The sequence below is a fragment of the Garra rufa genome, chromosome 8 (genome assembly GCF_049309525.1).
Source record: "Garra rufa chromosome 8, GarRuf1.0, whole genome shotgun sequence".
NCBI lineage: Eukaryota > Metazoa > Chordata > Actinopteri > Cypriniformes > Cyprinidae > Garra > Garra rufa.
The window spans coordinates 14,743,493-14,768,154 of NC_133368.1; the positions used below are offsets into that span (position 1 = coordinate 14,743,493).

General features: G+C 39.9%; 1 protein-coding gene across 1 annotated transcript in view; it reads left to right on the forward strand.

The window, feature by feature from the left end:
• Positions 1–24,662, forward strand: part of adam23b (ADAM metallopeptidase domain 23b) — a 64,624-nt gene that overhangs the window by 4,087 nt on the left and 35,875 nt on the right. The window contains exons 3-4 of the mRNA XM_073845883.1: positions 10,837–10,913; positions 23,178–23,241. Of these exons, the coding sequence (XP_073701984.1) occupies positions 10,837–10,913; positions 23,178–23,241 (141 nt within the window). The remainder of the gene's footprint in view (positions 1–10,836; positions 10,914–23,177; positions 23,242–24,662) is intronic.

The following is a 24,662-nucleotide window of genomic DNA, read 5'->3' on the forward strand; positions in this document are numbered from 1 at the left end:
CGATCTCCATAATGAGCTCGAGAAGGCATGGGACAAACCCTTTTCCGCCCGCATTTACCGACATCAGCATGTGAACTATGCTGATGTCGAGGGAATGCGGGGGCGCGGATATGCGTCGATGCCCCCCATTGAGCAGACATTTGCCAACTATCTCTCAGGGGGAGGGACATCGACGCTGAAGGCTCCGACCCTGCCGTCCAAGCCGCTCCGCGAAACATCACGGCTGAATGGCAGGGCATATGCGGCAGTGGGTCAGGCCGGTGCTGCTCTGCACACTGTAGCGGTGTTGCAGGCATACCAGGCCGACCTGCTGAGGGATTTGGACCGTGGTCTGGGGCTTTCCCCGGAGGAAGTGGCCGAGCTGCACCGCACCACAGACCTCTCTCTGCGGGCCACTAAGCAGACAGCGACTGCGGTGGGCAGGTCCATGTCAGCCATGGTGGCCACGGAGAGACACCTGTGGGTGAACCTGGCGGACATCGGGGAGAAAGAAAAGCGATTTCTCCTCGATGCCCCGGTTTCGCCCTCTGAGTTGTTCGGCACATCCGTCGAGGCGGTGGTCGAGAAATTCAGAGAGGCGAAGGCGCGCTCGGCGGCGTTTAGATCTTGCATTCCTCGCCGGTCCACATCCACGCCCCCACCTGAACACCAGGGAATACCGGGCCCGTCCTGGTCCAGGGATGACCGGAGACGAGGCCAGGTCGCCAGTGTGGCCACTCGGGGCCCTCCCCCCAGGAGGAGTCGGTCCCAGAAACGGCGCGATGCGCGGCGGAGGAGAGGAGATCTGAGGGAGAAGCTCCAGCGCCGCCGTGGCGGCAGGCCTGGGGCGGGCACCTAGAAACTCTTCTCCGGTTCCCCCCGCGTTCGTCCGGCCACCTGCCCTTTCTTCCCCCCGCAAAGACTCTGGGGCTGGGCCAATGATGAGATCTCAATCTGATGGCCCGGCAGGTGAACTATAAAGACACTTTAATAAATAAAAGAATGTTCATTACGTATGTGTGTGTTTCCTTTTTTTCTACCAGCCCCGCTTGGGTGATTTTTAATGCTGCAGTATTCGAGCTCCTCTAAAAAGCGGGCTCTGCTGCCACCAAGCGTCCGAGTGTAGTCAGGTCTACCCTCATTCCAAAGAAAAAAGAGAGAACAGGGTTAAGAGACCTCCACTCAGGGAAAACCCCTCTTGGGTTAAAGCGTTGTCAGGTTTTATAAATAGAAACCTCCGCTAAAAGAGTGAGCTGGGTACAGACATCCATACACATACGAGAACATATAAAAAAAAAAAACCTCTTGAGCGTTGTCAAGCTGCTTCAAGCAAAAAAAATAAAAATCGCTTTGCTGAAGCCTCCGCTCACTCAAACCCTGCTAAGAGTAATACTCTTTTTGCATGAGTGTGGTCAGGTACCTTCCCTGTGTATTTTCATATACACATATGTGAGACCTCCACTCCCAGGAGTTTGTGTGCTAGGGTGAATAGAGCGTCGTCAAGGCTCCCTCTCTGAGAGAGAGATGTTTTCAGAAAGCCTCCGCTCTCTATAAAAAAAAAAAAAAGCCCCGCTTGAAGTGAAACTATAATACTTCTTAGCGCTGAATGTAGCCAGGTCATTTCAGACCTCCATTCAGGAGAGCTTTTTTACTGGGTCGAGTGTTGCTAGGCTCCCTCTATGTGAGGTGTTTCTGTTAAGCCTCCACTTCCCGGAAATACAGGCCGGGAAAACACAAGGTTAAGGCAGCTTGTGGACTCTTTCCGTGGATCTGTCACTACAAGCGTTGAGTGTAAAACAAAGTAGGCCTCCCTTCCATGAGAGGGCGTGTATTCCAAGGCCTCCACTCGATAGAGCTTCCTCAGTTGAGCGGCGTCAGGCTTATTCATGAAGCTTGTAAACCAGTTAAAGCCTCCCTCACTGAAAGCTCCGCTTCCGGGTTCTGCTATCACCCGGGTTAATACAAGCTAAGTGATAGCACGGTGTAATAGGTCTCCCTCTGTCACAACCAACAGTACTGAGACCTTCACTCTCACAGTTATAGCAGCTGGCAGGCCCATGAGTGCCTCGCTGACTATTTTTTGGGGGAGTGCAGTCTTCCACTCACCAAAAACTAGTGTTGTAGGCTTCTCTCCTTGGAGATGTAGTCTCGGAGCCTCCACTACACAGAGCTAGATGATAAATGAGAATTTTTCATTATTGGCTCTGACTGTGAGTATCTGCCTTTTCTTGAGCGTCGAGTGTAGTCAGGCCTCCCCTCGCCTAGAGCGCTTTACCTGAGGCCTCCACTCTGAAGAGTTTCCCTAGGGAGAGCGTCGTAGGCCTCCTCTCGCTTAGAGAGTCTTTCTGCTGAAGCCTCCCCTCTCCAGAAGCTCCGCTTTCAGGCTCCGCTATCGCCTAGAGACTGCAAATCTGGTGATCCTCGCTATGCTTAGGACACCTACTCAAACCACATTTGTGGTGTTTGCTCACGCGGAGTCTTTGGGCATTCTCTAAAATCCACGTGAGTGGTAAGTGCACTATTCAGGCACTTCACTAAAATCCATACTCAGGGTAAGGTCCCTCCCGTAAAGGCAGGTTCCTTTCTCCCATGGACCACGCAGGGTTCCTCCGTGTCCATTCTCTGAGCTGTTTTTTCTTAAAAACCTTTTAGTTTTCCAGCTCCAATCCAGATAGCGCTGCTAGCAGGATTGAGTGTCGGGCCTCTTCAGGCCTCACTCTCCAGAAGAGCTCCTAAATGAAGGTATTTCTGTCGCACAGGCTAGTCAGCCTCACGGATGACCTTCAAGGCTAGAGTGTAGCTAGGTCATGAGACCTCCACTCTCAGAGTTCTTCCTTGCTAAGCACGGAGGTGTGTTAGGCTCCCTCTTTAGAAAGCCTCCACTCTCCAGACTCCACTCAGGCAGTACTGTCGTTTAGGCTGTTCAGCTTCGATGAACGCCTGCAGTGTTGAAGTGTAGTAGGTCATGGGACCTCCACTCTTAGAGTCCTTCTGCTGCTCGCAGAACATTGCCAGCCTCACTCAGGGTCCTTCGTTGCCTCCAGAGATTCACTAGAAATAGGCGGTCCGACTGCACAGGCTATTCAGCCTCGCGGACCACCTCTGGTGTTGGGTGTAGATAGGTCACGGACCTCCATCCTTAGAGTCGTCCTCTGCTGGGTGCAGAGTGGTACCAGGCTTCTTTCTTACCAAAGCCGCCACTTTGCAGAAACTCCACTCAGGTAGTTCTGCTGCACAGGCTATTCAGCCTCGCTGACTACCCTCAGTGTTGAAAGTGGAGTGGGTCACGAGACCCCCACTTTTAGAGTTTTCCTTTGCAAGACGCAGAGTGTTTTTCTGGCTTCCTTTGAAGCAGTCACTCCTCTGAACTCCCTGCAGGTAGTTCTGCTGCACAGGCTATTCAGCCTCACTGACTACCCCCAGGTTTTGAGTGTAGAGGCGCCACGGCACCTCCATTCTTAGAGTTGCACCCTGGAAGGCACAGAGTGTTGCCAGGCTTCCTTTCGGTGAAGCCTCCACTCCTCGGGAAATCTCCACTTAGACAGGCCTGCTGCACAGGCTATTCAGCCTCACAGGCCATCGTCAGTGTCAAGTGTAGTTAGGTCATGGGACCTCCACTCTGTAGATACCCTCTGAGCGGGAGCTCCACTCGGGTAGGTCGGGTTGCATAGGCTATTCAGCCTCACTGAATACCCCCAGTGTCGAGTATAGGCTTTTTCTCCGGGCGTGAGTGTAGCCAGGTCTCCCCTCACTGAAGGGCTAGTGAGACCTCCACTCCTAAGAGCTGGTGGACTGAACGTTGTCAGGTTTCCTCTCTTTTTAGAGAGTCTTCTGTGAAGCCTCCGTTCTCCAGAGGCTCCGCCTCCAGTACTTCTAGGCGTGAGTGTAGCCAGGTCTCCCCTCACGGCAGGGTTATTTGGGACCTCCACTCCTAAGAGCTAGTGGATGGAATGTTGTCAGGTTTCCTCTCTTTTTAGAGAGTCTTTTATGAAGCCTCCGTTCTCCAGAACCTCCGCTTTCAGTACTTTCAAGCGTGAGTGTAGCCAGGTCTCCCCTCACGGCAGGGTTATTTGAGACCTCCACTCCTAAGAGCTAGTGGATGGAATGTTGTCAGGTTTCCTCTCTTTTTAGAGAGTCTGGGTCTATGGTCAGGGCGTTTATGAGCTCCTTCACTTAGAGAGCTAAGTGTAGTAGGCTTCCTCTAGGCCTCCACGCTTGAGAGTTGTGTGCACAGGTAGTCGGGCTAGCCGTGGCAGGTCACTGGGCCTCAGCGACTCTCGCTGATGCAGGGGTGATTTCCTTCTTGACTCCTCATTCAGTCAGTTTGATCACCTATCCCTCGGCATGGCGGCGTTGGTATAAGCGTTCCCATAGTGTCCTGAACCAGGACGCAGCGTAGAGTTCCCTCCGGAAGGGAACGTCTCGGGTTACGTATGTAACCTTAGTTCCCTGAGGACAGGGAACGAGACGCTGCGTCTCAGGGCCATGCCTCGGGCCCTGCACAGACCTCCGTCCGACAAAAAGATGGTGTTGTGCTCTCAGGCACCTGCTTTTATAGGCACCTGCTGATGACGTCACGGGCTGGCGCCGGCCAGTGTCAAGTTCACTGTCGTTGTTCTATACCTCGTTTCAGAACCGGTCACGCTGAAGGCGGTTCCCATAGTGTCCTGAACCAGGACGCAGCGTCTCGTTCCCTGTCCTCAGGGAACTAAGGTTACATACGTAACCCGAGACGATTTCCACTTCCTGCTACAGGAAAGCAACCTCATAGCAGTGCCTCAGGTTATATCTATAGAACCCAACTCCAGTCCATCAGTTAACATCTTGTGAAGAGAACAGATGTGTGTTTGTAAGAAACTAATCCATTATTAAGATTCAAACTACAGAATTGGTACAAACTGCTGTCTCACAACCAAAAGACACATTTCAAAAAAAGCATTTAAGTATACAAATCTTAGATGTTTACTAAGATCCTTTTATTATCTATTGAAATATCAGTAAGCTTAATATATATTAGAAATTATCATTAATGGGTACTTTCAATTGGGAGGTGGCTGTCCCTAACCCCTAAATTTCAATTTATGAAAATGAGATTTAAATAAATTTTGCGTTTTATTCCATTGTTGTTTTTAAAAATATCTTTTTGATTTTTTTTTTAAAAAAGTGAAGTTCAAAAAAAGTGTCCCGCATTTTCATGTCATTACCGAAACAGTGTATGTTCACTGCAAAAAAATGTTTTCTTACTTAATTTATTTTGTATTGTTTCCAGCCAAAATATCAAAATTCTTAAATCAAGAAGGATTTTCTAGACGAGTTAAAGTTCAGTGAGTTTTTGCTTGAAACAAGCAAAATAATCTGCCAATGTGGTAAGCAAAATAATCTTGTTTTCTGTTTGAAATAAAAATGTTTTGCTTATCCCATTGGCAGAATATTTTTCTGGTTCTTAGCAAAAACTCACTTAATTTTGACTATTTTTTTCTGAAAACAAGACAATAATTGTTACTCGTCTAGAAAATCCTTCTTGATTTAAGAATTTTTAGATATTTTGGCTGGAAACAAGAAAAGTAAGAAAGACATTTTTTGCAGTGTTTTAGTCCATTGACTGGGGCTGATTTTAACTACACCCAGTAATCGAATTAAAAAAAAAAAAAAATCAGGGGGATGGTGTGGTCATTTTTTTTTTTTTTTTTTTTTAGTAGAGCAGGGATCCTGTAGGGAATTTTACACAATGATTACAAAATGTGTCTAATTTTAAACAGATTTTTATTTAATGAAAAATTTGCTTTATTAAATGAACTATGATTTAGGGTGCTTTCACATTCGGTTCATTTGGTCGGACCAAGGGCAACAAATGATACATTGTAGCATTTTTCTGCTGTTTTGGGTCCTTTTCACACCACACTGATTGCTAAACGAACCAAAATGCAGTCATGTGACAACATCCACATCACTCGTTGGCCAGATCGTGTCACTGAACTATTGATCTATAATAGAGAATTATATTGATCAGTGTTTTGAACGTATGTTCTAAACTGTTAGGCGCGCTCAAGCTCATTATTTCAAATGTAGACTTGCGGTATGCGCCCTCAGAATGGAAGCGACGCAGTCGCGACGCGCAGGTGGTGCAACGCGCACGTTTTTTTCCATTTGCGAACGTGCCGCATCGAGATAAAAACATCTCAACTTTTCAGAATGCTGCAAGCACACCGCAGGTCATGTGACATGAACCAACCAATCAGCTTCATCCTTTCCCTTAATAACATTGAAAGCACTGGCAAGTTGGAGAAACAGCTTATCATAGTTGTACAGGAATAAACATTTTTGAATAAAAATAATAGCAGAGTTACTGCAAGCGATTTTTAATGCTGAAAATCCAATTATCCTTTGCTGAAACTTTCGCATATTTATGGAGCCTAGTGTTTTTCACACGTTTTAGGCGCGACATGTGAACGGCCCCTTAAAAAATGAGAGATTGTGATGTTCTTGTGAGTTTTCTAAAGTTGAGACCTATATGATCATCAGACCAAATTTAACCAAATTTCCTCACAACTCCAAGTTTGTCCGCAAACTGTCATGGGGCTATGTTGCTAAGGCTCTGTCAACAAATACTTGTCCTCATCCCATAATGAACAGCGCAGCGGACTACAGCAGCTGGATTAGACCAAAAAGGCGCAGTACTTTTTGCGGTTGGGTCTGTTCTAGTTCGGTTCATGTTCTCACCACAAAGGAACCGCTGCAGTGTTGGTTTGAAAGCATACTGAGACCACCTCTTCAAGGAGGTGGTCATTCACACCTGCCCAAACGAACCGCACAAAGAGGGAAAACGAACTCTAGTGAGATTCAACCGAACTAAATAAGGCAGGTGTGAAAGCACCCTTATAAGCTGTTTTCCTTCTGGGGCCTTAAACAGAGGGATTTTGGTTAATATTGATAATTTAAAGGATATTTTGCTGAATGTGTTTTTGTGCTGGAACCTTTGCTGGTCATAGATAAATAAGACAATAAAACCGCCAGTTGGTGGCAGCAGGTCCCTGTTTTAATAAGTGATTCATTGAATCATTCAAATCAAATGATTTGTTTAAAACGGCTGATTCAATTAGAAACTAAACAAGTGACTGAATGAACCGTTGAATCACTGGCTCACTCGATTTGTTCAAAAAACAGATTCATTCAGGAACGAAACACTGCAGTATAGATCTGCACTTCTGTATTAAATTAATAAATGTGATCAATAATAAAAAAAAACTCATAAATAGGTATTGTTTCTTGCATTGCTTCAGTTGAATTATAAGGGCTTCTAACTGCATTCTAACAGGGTTCATCACGCAGTGAATGCTTTTGGACTTTCAATGCGTGTTTTTCTTCGTTTTTTTTACAAAATCTGTGACACTCGATAATGTCAGCTCTCCTATCGTCTCTCAGCCCTTTACAGTCACATTTACAGCACAATGACAGTGGAATGCCTTCAAATTCTATTCAAGAAAATATCATATCTTCTGTTGTCTTCTTTTTAAAGAACATTAAAAGTCGTGTTAAAGGGGTCATCGGATGCAAAACTAACTTTTACATGTTGTTTGAACATTAATGTGTGTTGGCAGTTTGTGTACACAACCATCCTACAATGATAAAAATCCACCCAGTGGTATTTTTTTAATCTTTAAAAGTAATAACCCCTTTTCAAAATCAGGTCATTCTCAGCTTCTTGCCGTTGTGAGGAAACACAGTTGATTGATATGAGCGTCTTACCTTAGACCTGCCCTCACCAAGCTGAAACTGTCCGAATACGATCGCCATTGTGTGACTCAAGTGCAAACTCTAATTAAGCGATTGAGGTGTTCTGTTGTTGGCGGTAATAATGAACATAGCAGTCGTCATTTACTCCCGACATCTGAGCCGCTTAAGAGGCAGAGGACAACGTTACTTTCGTTTGTAAAAGGAAAGCGCCGATCCCGATCTACATATGCATCTATGTTCGTGTGAATCATTCGTGATGCAGCTTCACCCACAGCAGAAGTGAGTATAAGGGTTTTTTATGCATCTTTGCTAATGGCCTTTCTTAATAATCTGCTTGTTGGCAATTTTCACCGGTTTAGCGGCTAAACACGGCTAAATGCAGCTAAAGTAAACATTACAGCTCGTAATCCCTCACCAGAGAGGGGCGGGGCGAGCAGAGCTCATTTGCATTTAAAGGGCCCATGCGATAAAAGGAGCTGATATTGTGCAGAGCTGATTTTGACAAGGTAAAAGGGTGTTTTTTTAACACTACTATTGAGAATTTTTAACCAAAGTATATTAGAGACTTTTCATTAAGACCCTAAAGAATCATATGAACTTGTGGAAAATGGGCATCTGATGACCCCTTTAAATCATTTGGCTCGAAAAATTATAAAAACTTTTTTTATATGTGTACAATTGTGTAGAACTGGGCTAGCTAAGCATGTGCCCGATTAGCATCTTTGAGCTGGGCTCAAAAGTATCTAAAATTGTCACAGTCACGACCGAAACATTTGGTGAAGTTTTGGTAGAGACATAATTGTTTATTTGAGGGTTATCCCATAAAATTGTGACTACTGTAACAGGCACAACCAAAACATGTCATCATTGTTTTAGTAGTGACATAAGGGAACACATAATCCTCATATTTGGGGGAAATAAACCAAATGTTACTACCAAAATTTTAGTATTCCATTATGTTTTAGTATGTGGGTTAAAATTCTGTAATGTGATGTGGTTGCTATGAAAACATTACTGTCACTACCAATAGGATGTTTAGTCAAAAAATATATATATATGGAATTATAATCTAAGATGTTATGATTCAGTTTGGTTCAATGTACATTCAAACTAATGAATTCTTAACTTTGACATCAGTATGATCAACTGTTCGCCCTTTTACAGAGAAAAACTGGATTCAAAATAAATGTAATCTCAAAAATTACACTTGAAATTGTTAAAACTATAATTTTTATTGATTTACCTTAAACTTTTTAATAAAATAGAAAAAAATATATTTAATGTATCAAGAAGGGTCAATATAACCCTTCTTATTATATTATATATTACTGTGTTTTGGTAGTGACAAATTTGGGGAGAGGACAAATATTCCAAAAATTTCTAAAAATACAATATGAGAATTAACTGCACAATTACTACACTGTAAAAAATTATTTGTTGAATCAACTTAAAATAATTTATTACCTGGCTGCCTTATAATTTTAGGTTCAGTCAACAACTTACTGACAACTTAGATATTTGAATTGTTTCAACTTAAAATTTTAAGGCAGCAGGGTAACAAATTATTTTAAGTTTACTCAACAAATTGTGTTTTTTTTTTTTGTTTGTTTGTTTTGTACAGTGTAAAAATGCTTACCTTGGATACAGTTTGCAATCATACAAAATCTGTGGAAAAAGACGCATTTTTAGAATGGCCCATATCCATAATATTGCATTTTCCAATGAAAACAATATCATTTCTTCAAAACAGGAGAGAAATATGAACAGATCAAGCATTGTTTACAAGCAAAAACAGTTCCAAATTACTTCTATACAAATATGTTGGTGGACTTTGATGTGAGAGGGCAACAGGAGATGGATTTTTTCAAAATATGAAGTATTATTATGTATTATATTTTGGTAAGAAGCAATGACTAAAGTTAAAACGACTTCATGATGGATTTGTTATATAGAAACACACAGCTTTTTACTTCACAGGATGTTAATTGATGGACAGTGTGGATTACTAGTGGATTATAGTAATTATAATTTTTAATTTTTCAGTGAACTACTCTTTAAGAAACAAAAATTGCTTCTTTCATGTTGCCTTGATAGACTTAACACCTTTTTGTGAATGACAATGACATGATTGATTATCGATTCAGTGCTGTCAGTCGTGACCAAACTCCCAAGACGTACAGTACATTTCAAAGAGTGTCTAAACATTACGGCACACTTTTAATTTTATAATAATTGTTTTATATAAACGAGGTTAGACATTTAACCCAAACATTTTATATATGTGACCCTGCACCACAAAACTATTTTCGTTTAGATTTATACATCATCTGAAAGCTGAATAGATAAGCTTTTCACTGATGTATGGTTTGTCAGGAAAGGATATTTGGCCAAGATATGTCCAATTGAAAATCTGGAATCTGAGAGTGCAACAAATCTAAATATTGAGAAAATCACCTTTAAAGTGGTCCAAATGAACTTCTTAGCAATGCATATTACTAATTAAAAATTAAGTTTTGATATATTTATGGCAGACAATTTACAAAATATCTTCATGGAATATGATCTTTAATTAATATCCTAATGATTTTTGGCATAAAAATGCAACTGATCATTTTGACCCATACAATGTATGGTTGGCTATTGCTACAAATATACCAGTGCTACTTATGACTGGTTTTGTGGTCCAGGGTCACATATTACAACACCATTTGATAAATATTACTTACTTATTTATTTTAATTAATCCAATGGTCCAATATTTATTAACTTAATAGAAGCAAACCAAAAGATAAGTTCAAAACAACTTCACATTATGTACCATTTGAGATGAAAACAAACAGTAGTACAAACAAAATCTGACTGGGTGAGCCATGTTTTTCCCAGTCCTGCATCTTATCATGGTAAGGAGATAATATGTCTGTGATTATTGCAGCTGCAAATGCCATGACTATGATAACATTACGCAGACATTGCTTTGGAATTGCTTCACATTGTTTTGAACACACTGTAAAAATAGGCACATTTCCGATGGCAGCTCGAGGGAATTGTTCAGTAAACATTGATGGTCCGTCATTCTAGCATCTGGTCTGACACTAGATCTTTACTTTTTTCTTCCTTCAATAGGAGGTCCATCTCGCTCAGGCTTCATTTCAACTTCAGGCCTTTGGATCACAATTCATTCTGGACCTCACATTAAACAAGTGAGTATTGCTAAGTCAAATGAGTATTTCTGCTGATACCTACATGTGTAGACTCTCATAGGCCTCACACACACATGACACAATGTGTCACTCATGACTGTTGACTTGCCAGACTATCGATGTGCTGTGTCTCTGTGAACCTAACACATGCACTTATGGGAATACAGAACCTCTCTTTTGTGTTACTGGAAGCTTCTGTGCTGGGATCCACTTCCATTCAGCTTCACAGAATTACACTGGAAATAACACCATATCCCTTCTTCCTTTTTTTTCAATATCAAGTGGTGTTGGCTGCCTGAATGGTTATTGCAGGTTTTGTAACCAAAACACTACATACTGTAACTACACCCTTCAATAATCTAGAAGCTCCAACGCCAGACATTCATCTGAACGGAATGTGTTTATGTGTGGTTAAAACACACTCACGCACACAGAATGTCATGTGATAAAAAAAATGAGCTTAGGGGGCGTTCACACACAATGCGTTTTTCCATACCAATGTGCTACTTTTCCATTGTTTTTCTATGTAAACACATTCTTGACGGATGTGTATGACCATTGCGGCACATGTCTTTTGCAGCGTCTCGCACATGTTTTTGAGATGTGTGTAAAGTTCAACTTTTATGGACAGTGGCGCTCTTAAATGTCAGTTCCAAAACAGTGGACCAATCAGAAGACCCTGGAAGTGGGGCAATGGTTGCAAGCTTTTGTTTACAGTAAAGCAACCGTTTTATTTGACAAAAGCACGGCGGAAGAAGCAATCACGCATTTTCGTTTTTTAATATGCATAACTTTTGCTAAAGTCTCGTACACTACTCGAAATCTGAGACTTTCGAAAACGCTGCAGCTGCTGTTTTACTTTGAAAACTCCAGGGTTGCTTTTTAGTATAAACTGACCAAAACGGAGATTTTTGAAAACAAATATTCGCTCTGCGTATCCTCGATGACCACGTAAACAATAACATCATGCTCGTTGTACCTGCATAATTGGTCATGTAACATGCATTGTCGGTTGTGTAGTGTGAACAGAGATCGTTCCTACATTACAGGGAAAACGCCAATGTAGACGTGGATTGTTTTCATTTTAAAACAGTTATTTTTAAACGAAAACGCACTAGTGTTGCACAGTTGTGTCAGGATATAAAATACTGTATTAGGTTGTAATAAGTGATTATCACAACCTGTTTCTTTAAAAAAAAAAAAAAGGCCTATTCTGCTGTTTGGCTGTTTTATGTTATTTGTGTTATTGCATCACTCTCCCTTGCATTCTACACTGTGCTTTTTTAAAAAGCCATTCTTAAGCACTATGTTTCTTGGTTTTAGCAAAGACATGCCCCCCTTTACAGGGGCAGCCATGGCCTAATGGTTAGAGAGTCTGACTTTTAACCCAAAGGTTGCAGGTTCTAGTCTCAGGTCCAGCAGGGATTGTCGGTGGGGAAGGTGAATAACCAGCACTCTCTCCACCCTCAATACCACGACTGAGGTGAGTCCCTTGAGCAAGGCACCGTACCCCCAACTGCTCCCCGGGCACCGCAGCTATGGCTGCCCACTGCTCCGGGTGTGTGTTCACCAGCCGAGGAAGAAGGGTCTTATCTAGCGAAACGATCGGTTATTTTCTAAACAAATTTACAATTTATATACTTTTTAGCCTCAAATGCTCGTCTTGTCTCGTCTCTGCGATGCGCATGCATAGTCTTTGTGATCCGGGTCAATAATGTTAGGGTATGTCGAAAAATCTCGTTTTCATCTTCAACTTCAAAATCGTTCTACATCGCTGTTTTACCTTTCTTTGTGTGTTCACTTTGTTAACACTGGGTCGGTACATCTGCAGCGATGTTGGAAGATTTTGAAGTATTTAAGATTAAAAAGTATATAAATTGACAATCGTTTAAAAAATAACCAATTGTTTACCAGATAAGACCCTTCTTCCTCGGCTGGGATCGTTTAGAGCCCTTTGAAACTGCATTTTGGATGTTCACACTCAGGGGCACCTTACATATCCATTATATGAAGAGAAATTGTGAAATGTTTTTCTCAAAAAACATAATTTCTTTACAACTGAAGAAAGAAAGACATGAACATTTTGGGTGACAAGGGGGTGTTGCAACTGAAATAAAATTGCTCTGACTGATCTTAAAATATATCAGTGAAGACTGTTTTGTCTCAAGATGTGCATCTTGATAATCAGTAATGTTTTTTTTCTAAGCACATTTAAAAAAATTACTTAAATGTCCTAAATGAACTATGGCCTAGTCCTGGTTTAGTCTCAGTTCTGTCTGTGAAACCAGGCATTTGCAGAAAGTATCCACCTTTTTACTCAATGTGAAAGTAAGCCTATGGGTGAGACTTCCGGGTTCATTATCCGCTATAGGTTAATAATGAGAAGAATAACAACGTGCAGTAAAGGGTAAAACTGTTTGCTCTACAAGCCAGTGTGCTCATAATTATTTAATAGAATATATGGTAAGACACACCAATTTGCAATATCAATCAGCAAAACAAGTTTTGTACAGCTAAAAATAGCTGGAAGTGAATGAGACTGGAAGCCGCCCACTCTTAAGGGGAAAAAAAGGTGGATAAATGAAAGAAAATAAATTCTTTAAATGTCACATTTTGTAGGCAGCAGCCAAAAACAGATCATTGAAAATATCTTTACTAACAAACTAAAAATCAATACAAAGACTACGTTAAAACAGTTGCCCCGACTAAAGCCATCAGGGCCTTAAAGCTAAAAAAAAAAAAAACTTGTGAAAGGGCAAAACAACAACATAAATACAATTAGCAAACACATCCAAGAAGATTAAGATTACTTGACTGACTGGAAACTAAGGATACAAAACGAACCAGCACAGGACAAAACACACAGGACAGAGAATAAACAGGGAAGGAAATGATTAGGGTAACAAAGGAGGACAGGTGGGGTAAATGAATCAAAAATCATGATAATTTATCATAAATCATAGTAAATCACGATAGCAATGATAATCATAATCATGGTAGCTGCAGGTAACAAGAGAGAACCTATGAGACTGTCAGCAAAAATCGGATTTTTTGCATATCCAGATATTTTTTGCATATCCAGAGTTTTTCTTGTACGACTGAGAAGTTCTGCAACGCGAATCAACATGCGCTTATTTGGACATAAGTGAGATGATGCACATCCATCTGTAACCAAACATCCCATGCAGTTAAATGGGTTACATCTGGACACAAATCGGATTTGATCACTTGCCTGAAAAGATCTGATTTGAGAAAAAAATCCAATTTGCCTGCAGTCTGAACACAGCCTTTGAAATAAATAAAACACACATGCCACTCATCCAGCATATCACATGGACAAGTGAGCATACAGCCCAGGCAGTGTTGCCAAGTCCTCGGTTTTACCGCAGGTTAAAGTGATCTCTCCTGACCCCCTGGAACGCGAGGAGAAAACTGGAAAAAATGGGATAGGAGTGGATTTTGCATAATAGGTGCCCTTTAAAGGAGAAGTTCACTTCCAGAACAAAAATTTACAGATAATGTACTCACCCCTTTGTCATCCAAGATGTTTTTCTTTCTTCAGTCATAAAGAAATTATGTTTTTTGAGGAAAACATTTCAGTATTTCTCTCCATATAATGGACTTCTATGGTGCCCCCAAGTTTGAACTTCCAAAATGCAGTTTAAATGCAGCTTCAAAGGGCTCTAAATGATCCCAGCTGTGAAAGAAGGGCATATGAGGTTAAAAGTATGTAAATTGTCAGTTTTTTTAGAAAATAACCAATGTTTTCACTAGATAAGACCCTTCTACCTTGGCTGGGATCGTTTAAAGCCCTTTGAAGCTACATTTAAACTGCATTTTGGAAGTTCAAATTCGTGGGCACCAATGAAGTCCACTATATGGGGAAAAATCCTAAAATGCTATTCTCAAAAAAACATAAATTCTTATGACTGAAGAAAGAAGAAGATGAACATCTTGGATGACGAGGGGAAGAGTAAATTATCTGTAAATTTTTGCTCTGGAAGTGAACCTTTAAACTTTATTACACTGGTTTTGTTTGACATACTTGGCAACCATAGGCCCAAGCCAACTTGAAGTCGCATACTCACACATTGCAGGAGGATAGGAGTGTCAAGGCCCTGTCGGTAACACTTTCTATGAAGCCCCTATTTATAACACATTATAAGGGCATTTCTAAGGCATTATAATAAATGCATAATGCATTATAAGAAACCTTATAATATGTTATACCATCTCATGAATAATCATAACAACAATTATAATACATTATAATACTTGAGTTTTTGAGGTTATAACTTTTAAGATTATGATCATTTATAACACACAATGAACGGCATATTAAATCTTCTTAATTTATAATGGACTATATCATATTACATTTATTTTTTACATTATATTACGTTTTATTTTGATGGTCCCCTAAGTCTATTGACTATAAGCTTAAACTTTCGAACTACATGCCAACTAACACTCCTTAGAGTATTAGTAGGCTTAGGTTATGGTTGGGCTAGGTAGAATGTTCATGTACTTGCAAAGTTACTTATAATATAACATAATAGTTTGTCTTTTGGGGAAACATCGAAATTTAGTGTTAGGATATATTCAGCATAATAATAATTACTGCTAGCTGACATGCAGTTGCAGAGTTACTTATCAAAATCTGTCTGAAGGGTACCATCAAAATCATCAAACTGTTCATATTACACATTTATCTAAACTGATACCTGATCTTAGGGTTCTTTGGGAAATATTATTATAATTACTTATAAGTGGTCTTTGTATGCTTTAAGTAAAGTGACATGAGAAACATGGCAAGATATGAGACTTATAATATGTTATAACTATAAGGAGGTTATCATTCTCTTAAAAGCTATAACCACAAAAAAGTAAAAATTATAATACATTAAAACTGTTCTTGATATAATGATATAACATATTATAAGGTTTTTTATAATGCATTATGCATTCATTATAATGCCTTAAGAATACCCTTATAATGTATTATAAATACGGGCTTCATAGAAAGTGTTACCTAAGTACTCATATTAAAAGTATGTAGTAATGATTTCTCTGGAAATTATACTTCCAGTTAGGACAAACATGTGATTATTAGTATTTAGTGCTTGCTAAGGCGTACTATTGCTCTAAAGTTGATTGATGATCCCTGGTGAAAAAAAAAACACTGGTGGTCTCCCAGCCTGGCCAGGCTGGTTTTAGTTGGTGGTTTCCCAGCCTGACCAGGCTGGGAAAGTGTCCAAAACCCCTCTAAAACCAGCCTGCTGATCAGCTATGAACAGCTAAAACCAGGCTGATTGACCAGCTGAAACCAGCCAAGGCTAGCTGTTTTTTTGTTTGTTTTTTCACCAGGGATGTTGCAAATCATGTTGCTTGTTGGTTACTTTAAGTACTTTTACATTTCAGTTTAAAAAAAAACAGTCATTGTCATGGCTGCGCCGCTGCACCTTGCAGTCAAGTTGATTGTGGTTGCTATTCTGACCCGAGTCCTGAGAGAATAAAACTGCTGTAATTGTCAAAGAGGAGTGGTGTCTGTCTGTCAGACTGCTTTGATTGATATGCGGTTTGCCTTCCAGACTCACTGTCTCTCTCCCTCTCTCTCTTGCAACATCTGTGTGTGTGCGGGTAGCATTTGAGTATGTGTACGTGTGGCCGGTGTTGTGGTTGTGCGACAGTCTTGATCTAAATATAGCTGCCCCACAGCATGCAGCTGAGCGACTGCAGCTCAGAAAATCCCGCTCAGGCTGCACCTGTAAAACATCACTCATCACATCCCTCCATCTCAGCCTCGCCCTGCTCCCCTATCCTCCTCACTCCCGGCAGCTGTGGGACGCTTCAGCCGTCACACTTCATGTCTTAGATTAGTTTCATTGAGGCAACATGCTGAGGTGTTTAAGCCTATAACTTTGAACTGTGTTCCACTGATGCTTCAGAGGGAAACACGATTCATTAAGAGCCAGGGGTTCTTTTCACTTTTGAACAGAATGAAAATGTTGCCTTAATATCTTTTTTTTTTTTTCATTTAGTACTGCCCTTCAGATGCTACAGAAGATACTTACATGTTTTCCTGAAGACAAAATAAGATAAATTTACCCTGATCTTCAAATTCAAAAAATTTCACCACTCTTAATGCATTGTGTTTCCATCTGGAGCATCAGTCAGCATTTAAACCTTCTGTAATAGTCGCATATATAAGTTGTCCTTTGTGTGGAAAGATGAATCTCAAAATCATACAGTCATTGTTGAAAAGGCTTCAAATACACAAAAATGCTGAAAAACCAAACATTTGCGGGACCTGAAGGATTTTTCTGAAGAACAGCTGGCAGTTTAACTGTTCAGGACAAACAAGGGGGAAAAAAAAAACACAGAGCTGTGGATCATTCAGGTAACAATACATTATTATGAATCAAGTGTATTAAAACTTTTGAACAGGGTAATTTCTATAAATTCAACTTATTATTTTCTCTTGTAACTATATATAAATGTATTTTATGTAAAATATCTTATTCAGGTCAGTACTAAATAAAAAATAACATGCATTTTGCATGATCCCTCTTATTTTGATAAAATAATTAACATTTTTCAGATTCTGTAAGGTGTATGTAAACTTTTGACTTCAGCTGTATGTAAATTGTAATCCAGCCAAATAACTATTCTCTTAATGGTAGTGAAAACTGCTAACAAGTTCCTAAATAAAGACTACAACTACCACTGGGATGTGAGTTTACATGCTTAATGAATCAGACATTGGTTGTAGTCCTTAAGTATTTCCCTACGGACTGGAATCATAAACAGCTCTGTGCTGTGGGACTTTAAAGTCAAAGTAGTGCCTGTCTGAAAACATAGCCCTGGTCATAGAGAGCATTAATCACGAAAAACTGATCTTAGCCTTTGTAATCTTTCATGAAAAGCTAATAACTTCCTCTTTGTGGCTACAATCACCTATGTTGATTTAATGCATGAATTTAATTAATGCTAATGTGAGAAAGATTAAAAATAGCAGGGTGTTACTGTAAGAATATTTTGAGAGTGCTGAAGCCCTGGGGTTACCTTATCGTTCATGATGGATTAGTGTGGAAATCTGGGTCACACTGGGTCAATAGCATTGTTATATCAAGGCCAAACACAGATAGAGAAGGGTGTAGTACCTACAGTACTTTATTTCACACCGTGTCCTGTTATTCCCTCACATACGCCCGCACTAACCCAACCCACCCCCACAGCTCCGCTACTGCTAAAAGTCGTCTAATATTCTGCTCCGGGCCATCAGATGCTGCTGCAACCCTGTTTGCTCTCAGGCTAACCTGCACTGTGTGTTTGAGTCACTTCCACAAGGTTACAGGAAAACGCCGTTCTGGCAGAAAGTGGCCTCTGTTGAAGTGAGCAGTCAGCTAAGAATGAGACAGCTAGCAGTTTGTCAGCTAGAGTGCATATTTGTGTGTTCTGCCTCGCTGACTCAAGTTGAGGCTTGTGATGATTAAAGGACGCTGAAGGTGAATCAGTGTCACCTCCTGACACATACACACACTAAACACTCCCTACGTCTCTTTTACACAAACACTCACACCGACAGATGTAAAGATGTCAGTCTCAGTCTAAAAAACTTCTTGGATTGCTCTCTTTTGACAGAACACATCAGGCGTGCAATGACAAGGCCAACAGCTACAGTGATCCTGGAAGTGCAGATAGGACAGTCATTGTGGGGCGCACACAAAATCACTGCTGTCCTGCTTGATGATTAGGGCTTCCAGCTGAGGAAATGCCTTTGTTGAATAAGGGCCAGATTTAATAACAGCTTGCGCCAGCGCAAACCCTGTTTTGGCATTAAAATATAGGCTACTGTCAGGATTTACTAAATACGTGCAATGAAGAATTAACACTATTGACCATATTGAATTATGCATTTGTAGGAGTTTCTCTTTCAGATGCAACATTTATGGGAGGAGAGTATTAAAATGAATCTCGATTTACATTTGTGTTTGTTGAATTACTGGTATTTGTAATAAGTATTTGATCCCCTATCAATCAGCAAGATTTCTGGCTCCTAGGTGTCTTTTATGCAGGTCACAAACTGAGATTAGGAGAACTCTCTTAAAGGGAGTGCTCCTAATCTCAGTTTGTTACTTGTATAAAACACACCTGTCCACAGAAGCAATCAATCAGTCAGATTCCAAACTCTTCACCATGACCAAGACCAAAGAGCTGTCCAAGGACGTCAGGGACAAGATTGTAGACCTACACAAGGTTGGAATGAGCTACTAGACCATCGCCAAGCAGCTTAGTGAGAAGGTGACAACAGTTGGTGTGATTATTTGCAAATGGAAGAAACACAAAATAACGGTCTGGGTCTCTGTGCAAGATCTCACCTTGAGGAGTTTAAATGATCATGAGAACGGTGAGGAATCAGCCCAGAACTACACGGAAGGATCTTGTCAATGATCTCAAGGCAGCTGGACATGGTCACCAAGAAAACAATTGGTATCACACTACGCTGTGAAGGACTGAAATCCTGCAGCGCCCGCAAGGACCCCTGCTCAAGAAAGCACATGTACAGGCCTGTCTGAAGTTTGCCAATGAACATCTAAATGATTCAGAGGAGAACTGGGTGAAAGTGTTGTGGTCAGATGAGATCAAATTCAAGCTCTTTGGCATCAACTGCTGTCTATGACCCCAAGAACACCATCTCCACCATCAAACATGAAGGTTGAAACATTATGCTTTGGGGGTTTTTCTGCTAAGAGGACAGGACAACTGCACTGCATCAATGAGACGATGGATGGGGTCAAGTACCATCAAATCTTGGGTGAGAACCTCAGTCAGGCCATTGAAAATGGGTCATGGACAGGAATGACCCAAAACACACGACCAAGGCAACAAGGAGTGGCTCAAGAAGGAGCACATTAATGTCCTAGAGTGGCCTAGCCAGTCTCCAGACCTTAATCTCATAGAAAATCTGTGGAGGAAGCTGAAGGTTCCAGTTGCCAAACGTCAGCCTCGAAACCTTAATGACTTGGAGAGTGTCTGCAGACACGAGGAGTGGGACAAAATCCCTCTTGAGATGTGTGCAAACCTGGTGGCCTAACTATAAGAAACATCTGACCTCTGTGATTGCCAACAAGGGTTTTTAACTTATATAGTCTATGACTGTCTAATAATTAATCATAAGCAGTGTAATGGCAATGTCTTGAACATGGCAACATTTTAGATTAGGGAAGACAGATTCACTATTAACTAGTTGCTTGTTAGCCTTGTTGAACATAAGACACTTTAAGATCCAATTCTCATTATTAGCTAACTATTAACTATTCCTCAATAAACTCCCAATTTGCTGCTTATTAATAAGATATGTATTAGTAAGGTAGGTAAATTTAGGTATTAAGGGATTAAGTGATCTAAAATATGATTATGCAGAATAAGGCATTAATATGTGCTTTGTAAGAACTAATAAACAGCCACTATGATAGTAATGTGCATGATAATAAGCAACTAGTTAATAGTGAGAATTTGTCTTTAAAATTAATCATTACTGACATACTTTCAAAACCATAAAAAAATCTCTTGCTGACCACAAACATTTGGCCAGTAGTTTCTGCACTTCTCCATCTCCATGAAAAACTGCATGCTTTCAGTGCAAAAGAAGCAGTCAGTCCTGAGGCCATTTATTAAATTGAAGCGCATAAATTAAATTAGTATGTGGTAGATAGTATGTATATTGGGATCCAGTCCAAAAATATTGATCCAGAACAATGCACAATCTAAGAGACTTCTTTTAGAAAATCTTGCTGAGCCCTAATGGTAGTGTAAATTGCTAACAAGTTGCTAAATAAGGACTACAGCTACCATAATGATGTGAGTTTACATGCCTAATGAATTAGACATCAGTTGTAGTCCTTCTTTTGTAGTCTTTTTTTGTATACATTCTTATTTTTTTTTAAATCAAATGTAAATTCATGTCCCAGCCACATTTCCTTGGTTAAATAACACATTACTTACACTAGGCAAGTCAAGACAAGGCAATATGTTTTATTTGTGAACTTGTGTTCAGCTGTTCTTTTTAATAGTTAATTTTTAACTTTTTTTTATATATATATATATTTTGGATCAGTCATCAAAGCTCGGTAAATACTGGTCACAGACAAGATGTACTTTAGATTTCAGCAAGCTGATTACTCACTAAAAACTCCCACAGATAATTTTCATTTGCCATTTTAAATCTTATTTCAATGTAACAAAGTGGTTATATCTAAGTGTGTTGTTTATTTTTTACTTTGTTTTCTTTTTTAAATGAGTCTTCCCATTAACGCCATTTTATTGCTTATTCAGACTGATTCACGAACACGGTACGCGCACAAACACAAGTGGAGAGATTTATTGCATGAGTCAATCACAGCCGATCATAACCAGTCTGTTAAAATTCAGTGTGCTCAGGGAACAAGTAATTTATATACTTTTTAATGCTATGATTTGTAATATTGGCATTGTTTTAATTTTGTACTATGAATTTCTTTTCTAATCAAATATATTGAGGAGGCATTGCCTCCCTTGCCTCCTCTGAGAAAACACCCCTGACTAGTAATATGTAATATGCATGCTAATAGACAACTGTATAACAGTGAATATGTGTTCCCTAAATTAATAAATTACCATATACCTTACACAGTGCCTTGCGAAAGTATTCATACCCCTTCATTCGCCTCACCTCTTGACCTCTCAAGCTTTTTCATCTTGGATGGGGTCTGGCAGACAGTTTCAGGTTTCTCCAGAAATGTTTGATTGGGTTCAAGCCCAAGCTGTTGTTGGGCCAGTCAAGGACATTCACAGAGTTGTCTATAAGCCACTCTTGCTGTGTGCTTAGGGTCATTGTCCTGTTGGAGGGTAAACCTTCTGCCCAGTCTGAGATTCTGAATGTTCTGGACTGGATTTTCATTAAGGCTTCATATCTATATTTTGGTGCATTGAGCTTTTCTTCTACTCTGACGAGTCCCTCAGTCCCTGCTACTGAAAAGCAGCCCCACAGCATAAGGTCTGCTACCAGCACACTTTGCTTTTGGGATAGTCCTCTGTAGGTGATGAGCAGTGCCTGGTTTCCTTCAAACATGATGCTTGGAATTGAGGTTCATCAGACCAGAAAATCTTGTTTCTCACAGTCTAAGGGTCCTTTAGCTGCTTTTTTGCAAATTCCAAGTGTGTTTTCATGTGTCTTCACTGAAGAGAGGATTGAGTCTTGCCACACCACCATAAATTCCAGATCGGTGGAGTGTTGCAGTGATGTTTGTCCTTTTGTAGGTTTCTCCTATCACCACATATGATCATGGAGCTCAACTAGAGTGACCATCAGCTTCTTGGTCACCAATCTAACCAAAACCCTTCTCCATCAGTTGCTCAGTTTGGCCAGGAGGCCAGCTCTAGGAAGAGTTCTGGTCGTTTCAAACTTCTTTTATGAAGGGTAATGGAGACTACATGCTTCTGTGAACCTTCAATGCAGCAAAATTTGTTCTGAACTGTTCCCCCAGGTGTGTGTCTTGATGCAATCCTTCTCTGAGCTCTACAGGCAGTTTTTTTTTTAGCTGCTGAGAAGTGTGTGCCTTTCCAAATCATACCCATTCATTTGAATTTGACACAGGTTAACTTCACTTGAAGTTCAGCTCCCCCAGATAAGGGTATGAACACTAATGGAATCATTTAAGTTTTTTGCTTTGTCATTATGGTGTATGGAGTGTAGATTGATGTGGGGTAAAAAGGGGTATGAATACTTTCGCAAGGCACTGTATGTGTATAGCTATTTCCCCTACTGCTGCTAGGTCTGACTATAACTAATGCTTGTTCTGTCGCTGTCATTGAGTGAATTACTGCAGTAATGATTAAATAATCAAACAATCATCATCTGTGCATTTATATCTACTAAATATATGCTCTTATGTGTAGTTTAAGATAAGTATACTAATAGCACTTTAATGTAGGGCATGTAACAGAAATGCTGAAAAGCTGCGGAAAACATGTGTTGCACATATGTTTAAACTGAGTGCAGTGACACTTGGCCTGAATTATAGGGTCCAGGCCAACAAAATTGGACTCAGATACTTCATACTTTCCTTTCAAAGCAAATACTCTTCAGCCAAGGATATGGTGCAGAAAACATTCGCTGTATGTTAACTTGAGCCAGAATACCAGAGTCTTGTGATATCCAGAATCAACAGATGATCGTGCATTTGTGCCAATTCATATTTGTGTTGTGTTTGTGTGTTCCAGTGACCTGCTGTCCTCAGACTATGTGGAGATACACTATGAGAATGGGAAGCCCATCCTTTGGAAGGTATGTAACTGTGCATTTTTAGTTTGTCTGTTTAAATATTGCACAATAGCTACAGTATCATTTCATTTGAAAAATTTAAAAACTGCTATCCCTCACACACCAAGATTACAATTTGATTACAATTGAGGAACCACCACAGTACAGTTGCTGTCATACTTATAATTTATACTGTGTAAATTATGGCAGTGTCAGTTGCTTTCAGTCTGCCTTGTGATAAATCCTTTTTATCCTTCCTGTTAATGATATCAGTACTACATCACTGGGACACAAATGGAAAATGGTTTTCTGAGATGTGCCAATGGTATTAACTTGTAATTACACAACAGTCAGGAGAGATTTCAGTCTAAAGCTCAGAGAAGACATGGGAATGTCTCTGAAGAATTCTGGTTTCACTGTGAAAATATATTTTTCTAAGTTGTAAAAAACTATTAGAGCACTATTGTTACTATGAGATTCTTTAGTTTTGTTTGTGAAATTTGCTGAGGTATTTTTTCAACACTATTTTTTCATGTGCACTCTATAAAGACATTTAAGGGATCTATCACCACAACCAAAATAAATGCATGGTTGCAATTTCAAATTTTGAATTATTCATTTAATTAAACCTTTAAAGTTGCAAACATAATTTTGATGAGTTGCATTGATATAATAATGTTGATCTTTACATTAATTTAAACTGAAATGTATGTGTTTATTGTTTGTTTGTTTTTTAGTCACTTGTTTAGTTACATAGTAACTTCTTGATAACTTTAGGCAATGGATTTAGTTCCCAGCACACTTTGCATAGGACTGCATTAATCCCAGTGACAAGTAATATCTTACTAGTTAAAATTTTGATTTTTAATCATTTACTTTTAGCATGTGCTTTGCTAGCTGTTCATTAAGTAGATTATTTGGTTGTAGGGCCACCAATCAATTTTAAATTGAATTGGAACAGCTTAATTTTGAATCAATTTAATGTAAAAAGAAATGTATGCTACGAATATAAACTCTCAAAAATAAAGGAGCTTCACAATGCCATAGAAGAACTTTTGTTGTCTAAATGGTTCAATAACATCTAAAAAACCTTTCTGTTTCACAAAAGGTGCTTTGTGGTGAAAGAAGGTTCTTCAGATTATAAAAAGCTAAGAAAGAGATGGTTCTTTAATAAACCTTTGACTAAATGGTTCTTTGTGGAACCAAAAATGGTTCTTCTATGGCTGCATCTCAGTGTAGATGTTTGGTTGAATATAATTTTATTAGAAGCTGTCATAGCTTAAAAATGGATGAAAACTGTTTTTGTTTTTTCATTTTGATTTTAGAGTGTAACTGCCTCTATTGTTGTGTGAGGATAGAGATCAGATGTTTCTGAGAGATGACAGATGTGACACGAAATTTTTGAGAAGAACATGAATAGAGGGAGAGGGAGAGATGCTGAGAGG